Source organism: Lampris incognitus, chromosome 8 (assembly GCF_029633865.1).
Source record: "Lampris incognitus isolate fLamInc1 chromosome 8, fLamInc1.hap2, whole genome shotgun sequence".
Taxonomy (NCBI): Eukaryota; Metazoa; Chordata; class Actinopteri; order Lampriformes; family Lampridae; genus Lampris; species Lampris incognitus.
This window is the reverse complement of record NC_079218.1, coordinates 31,332,624-31,337,837: the sequence shown is the minus strand read 5'-3', so window position 1 is coordinate 31,337,837 and position 5,214 is coordinate 31,332,624. Positions and strand designations below refer to the sequence as shown.

General features: G+C 38.7%; 1 protein-coding gene across 1 annotated transcript; it reads right to left on the bottom strand.

Moving 5' to 3' along the window:
• Nucleotides 1–290: 290 nt before the first annotated feature.
• On the bottom strand, nt 291–1,235 carry LOC130116568 (putative gustatory receptor clone PTE03). The gene has a single exon (XM_056284508.1). It carries the CDS (start codon nt 1,233–1,235, stop codon nt 291–293), a length of 945 nt encoding a protein of 314 aa, XP_056140483.1.
• Between the last annotated feature and the right edge of the window lie 3,979 nt (nt 1,236–5,214).

The window sequence follows — 5,214 nt, the reverse complement described above, 5'->3', positions numbered from 1 at the left end:
CTTATTATCAAGTCAGACAACATTATTTTGATTTGTACAGTTGACATCCAAAGGCCATATTCTGTCAGCATGAACACTAACTATCTATACAGGAGTGAAATTAAAATTAAATCATGAGCAATAAGATGTTTGAAATAAAAAACAAACAAACAAACAATAAAACACCTGTTCAGAAACTTAGATATACAGGACAATATTAAGATAATATTTAACTAATGTGAAAATGTTTTGATGTGTGCATATAACTTATGTTTTATTAAAGTGTTGAAAAACTACTCCTGTTTTTGATATCAAAAAAATGGCAAAACCTTTCTAGTCTGGAATGCATTTGATAAGAATTTACGTATCTCTGCAGACTGCACCCCATAAATGATGGGGTTGAGGATGCCAGGGACTATGTGAAAAAGAAGAGAAGAGAGTTTTCGATATTCTGAGTGCTGTGGGAAACGATGCAGAGAAATGATCAACATTCCACTTAAAGTCATGATCAGATAAACAAACAGGTGAGTGCTACAGGTTTTCAAGGCTTTCCTGTTCAAAGTCTTGTTCTTACTGGTTAGGCAGACTGTTGTGATCTTGGTATAAGTGAGGACCACACCACCTATAGAGGTGATGTAAAGAACCACAGTAAAGGTCACGCCATAGATGTTATTAATGAGAACACTCTCGCAGGAGAGCTTAAACAATGAGGCATTGTCACAGAAAGGATTTAGGATTAGAGTCCTGCATCGATTCAGTCTTACGGTCAGGCCGAGGAGAACAGCCACCAAAACTAAGGCCACACCCCAAGCAGATGCAGTCAGCTTAATCATCATTTTGTTATTCATGATGGTGGAGTAGTGTAAGGGGTTGCAGATGGCCACATACCTGTCATAAGCCATAATCATGAGCACTGTGTGAGATGTGGTGCCGAACATGTGTGTGGTGAAAGCTTGAACTACACATTCATAGTAGCTGATGAGGCGTTGAGAAGGTGGTGATAAGATGTCTGACAACATCCGTGGCACCATGATGGAGTTTCCAATTATGTCATTGAGGGGAAGATTGCAAAAAAGCAGATACATAGGCTGGTGAAGAGTCTGCTTCATGTAAATCAAGACAACAATTCCTACATTGGAAAACATGATAGAGAGGTAGGAAAAAAACAAGAGGAAAAACACTGGGTACATAGAATCATCTGTTACCTTTAACCCCTCCAGCTGGAGTGTGAAACTGTTATAGGTGTAGTTCTCCATTAATCTTAAACAAGAGGTACATTAAATAGCTTATTGATGAGTAACAGTGAGAGCTGAGGCAGTCTGTATGAGAATATATGCTGCATGATAAAGTAGCTCTTATGAACCTAAACAAACGAGATCCAATGCAAGAAATAACAAAGAGGAAACCTTTCAATTTTGGTTCATATAAAGAACATATTTTTTGCTTAAAAACAATATTTTTTTTAAAAATTAATAAAATTACCTTCTAATCGTTTTTATAATAACAAAAGTCTGTTGATAATACTGTTTAATGCAGCTTTGTTATGCATAGTGTGCTATCATACTACTTTTGTTTATTCATTTGATTTGGAAAGTTGTGATCACACAGACATGAATCACAAATTATGAAAATAAATTGTTAGAAAGAGACGGATGGTAAGACATTTTTGCTTACCTGCTTTGTTTCTTGGTTGTTCCTCAGTCTTTCACTTTATCAAGTAACCCACTTGACATTCCTGTTTGAAGAAAAGTCACCCTCCTGTGTCTGTATTTATAAAGATGGATTCATCATCAGGGGAAGTATTTCAGTTGGAATGATTTTCCACTGGGGAAGTCTTATCCCACCCTAATTAATGTGGGGAGCCAGCCTGGCAACTGTCCCAACAGAAAGATGTAAATGAAAGATGAAGATAATTAGTATTTCCTTTCCAGTACCAAAATGACAAAATGACCTCACATTAAAGTTTGTGCTTCACTAAATGTCTCCACAATGTACTTACTTGAGTTTTTACTGGAACCTTAAACATACTAGATTTATGGACTATTTTAATCCTGATTTAGATACTGGGGAAGTTACCTTAAATGGTCTCTAGTGGCACTTTGCAGCTAAAATAAATAATGCAATACTACGATTACTGTATTATTTACTTCATTATTATTATTATTTTACAAATGATAACTTCATGCCATAACACAACATAATAACCGGGTCCATTCCTTGGGCCTAGGGTAAGAATGAGGTAGAAGTCTATTTGATGGATAGTGCCTTTCTTAGGATATGAGATGTTCCAAGTAGTGTGATCTTCTGTAGTTCTTGTATTCTGATGTTACCTGGGATCCATTGGGTGTATTTCTCCATTCCTTTTTTACAAGTCCCAGGGCTCCTATCACTACTGGTATTGTTGTCGTTTTCATTCCCCACATTCGTTCACAATCTCTATTTCAAGGTCTTTATATTTCGACAGTTTTTCAGTTACTTTTACTGAGGTGTTCCTTTCAGTCGGGATGGACATGTCGATGAGTAGGCAGCTTTTTTTTTCTTGATGATGATGTCTGGTCTGTTGGCCTTTATCTTACGATCTGTCTGTATTGGCATGTCCCATAAGATTGTAATGCCGTCTTTTTTTGTTACGGCTTGGGGCTCGTGCTCGTACCATTTTTTCTTTTGTGTTGATGTTGAATTCTTTGCAGATGTTCCAGTGCAGGTATGTGGCAGCCTTGTTGTGTCTTTGTAGGTATTCAGTTTCGGCCAGCTCAGGGCATCCTGCCACGATATGGTCAATGGTTTCCTGGAATTGACTACATATCCTGCATGCTGGGTCTGTGCCATCTTTGAGGATTTTGCTTCGGTAGTAATTGGTCTTGATGGCCTGGTCTTGGGCAGCGATGATAAAGCCCTGTTTCGGATTTCAGCCCAGCTGTTTTGAGCCATTGGTTGGTCATATATGTTGGTCTACATCTTTCTCACCTACTCTTTTTGGGTATTGCCCATGCATTTGTTTCCCTTCCCATTTTTGTTTCATTTGTTCTTGGGCATGACACTTTGCTTTTTGTTTGACTTTTCAGGTGTGGATGGTTGGAACTTCATTTTCAGGTTGCGGTGTTTCAGGGAGGTTGAGCTCTCTTCTGAACATTGCAGCTTGGTTAGCTATGGAGTACTTTTTTTTTTTTGTTTTTCATGCTCTCTATGAATCATGAGAAGGGGGTCATTTTTGGTGTTAAGGTAAGTATCTAGGCCTATTGTTGTTGTTTTGTAGGCAGTTTCCAGTTGGATTAGACCCCTGCCACCCTCGTTTCTGGGGAGATACAATCTATCCACATCTGATTTTGGGTGGTGCATCCTCTCTTTTCTCTAAGGTAAGTATTTTTCTTGTTTTTTATCTAGTTCCTGATCTCTTCTAGTTTCCAGTTGATGATTTTGAAGCTGTAAATTACGACTGGTGTAGCCAGGGTGTTGATGGCTTCCATTCGGTTGGGTGCATTGAGTTCAGATTTTGTTACCATTGGTATTCTTCGATAGTGCTCCTTTGTGATCTTTTCTTTCATTTTGGCATGTTGTATCCCGTCCCCTTCATTCACTCCCAGGTATTTGTATGTGCCTTTTTGATCTAGATCTTTGATGGTGGTGTCTAGATCAGTTTGGATGTTTTCGATGGTGGTAAGTTTTCCTTTTTGGAATGTAGCTTTGGCACATTTGTCTAGTCCGAACTCCATTTTGATGTCATCACTGAAGCCTTTTACAATGGTCAAAAGGCCAGTTTGTTCTTGGTCATTCATGGTAAAGGGTTTCAGGTCATCCATGTAGACTAGATGGTTAATAGTGCATGAACCTGTAGTATAACCATAGCTGGTGTTGTTCAGGAGGGAGGATAGTGGAGTAAGAGCTATGCAAAAGAGGAGAGGAGAAAGAGAGTCACCTTGAATATGCCGCTATTGATGTTGATCTGGCTTGAATGTTGCATCCCGTCTGTGTATTTTAGAACAAGGGTTGTTTTCCACTGGTCCATATTTGCTGTTAGGAACTGGATAAGGATTGGTGATATTATGTAGCAGTCGTGTAGTCAGGGCCATACGCATGTATACGCCATATACTTATCTTTTTCCCGGGGCTGTTTGCGTATACTGACTTCTAAGGATCAATATTTGTGTATACCCATGGTATACCCTCTTTTTAACTGCTTAACAAGCCCATAACCTACTGTCTTTTTTAGCTTTCTATACCTCTCCCAGGTCACAAAGGGTTAAACTGAGTAGAGCGTGGAACATATGTAACTATGAGTGAATCGCAGCCTTTGAGTAGTATGGTTTCAGCCAAATGAGCCAATCAGTTGGTTGGACCCACCTCTGACGTTGAGATCTGTCACCGCCAGGCTCTGCATCGAGCAGATTCTCGAGGCATTCACACTTCACAGACGTAAGAGAATGGTAAGAATATCACCCAAGTGAACCTAATCAATATATTTGCTATAGCATGATAAAATTACTTAATCACTGCCATACTTGTAGAACTAAGAGGCTCCATCCGCGCTGTTCATCGCTGCAGATACGAATGCTCGGATTGCCGTTTGCCATTTTTCTAACCTTAAGTTAATATTAGCTAGCTACCATGTTAAATGATTGTGAGCAAGGCTAACATTGCTAGCCAACTCTAAAGTGGACTGTATGCTTAATTCCCTTAGTTTATGCAGTTTTTTGGCCAGTAATTTTTTTCAGATTACCCGCCATTGGCAGATGAGCCAAAAGGTTAATTTTGGACCCTGGTTCTAGCTAACTTAGCTAGCTAATATTAAGCCAAAAAGCCAGCTAACTGTACTCAGAATCTAGCTGGCTAGTTAAAGTTAGCTAGTTCGTAGCTAGCTAGCTAACATCAGTAGCTAGTCCCATTTTAACTAGTTAGGTAGTTGTTATTCAACTGAAAGCTAACAAGCAAAGCAAGTAACAGATGTAGTTAATTTAATGTTACAGTTAGATGGATAGCCAGCTAAGTAATTGATATAATTTAACCAGCTAACATTAGCTGTTATGTTGACCATGTCAGTTTACACATGGGTCTGCCCTTTTTTCTCATCTAGAAATGGTGGGAAGGGGAAGAGGGGAGAAGAGGAAAAATATTGCTGACTATTTTGGAAGGTAAAAGGCAATTTCATAATGTCAAATTGATGTGTGGAAAAAAGTTGGCATTCTACCTGCTTTCATAGTCACTTGTTTTTAATAATCTAATTCTGATTTGAAATGA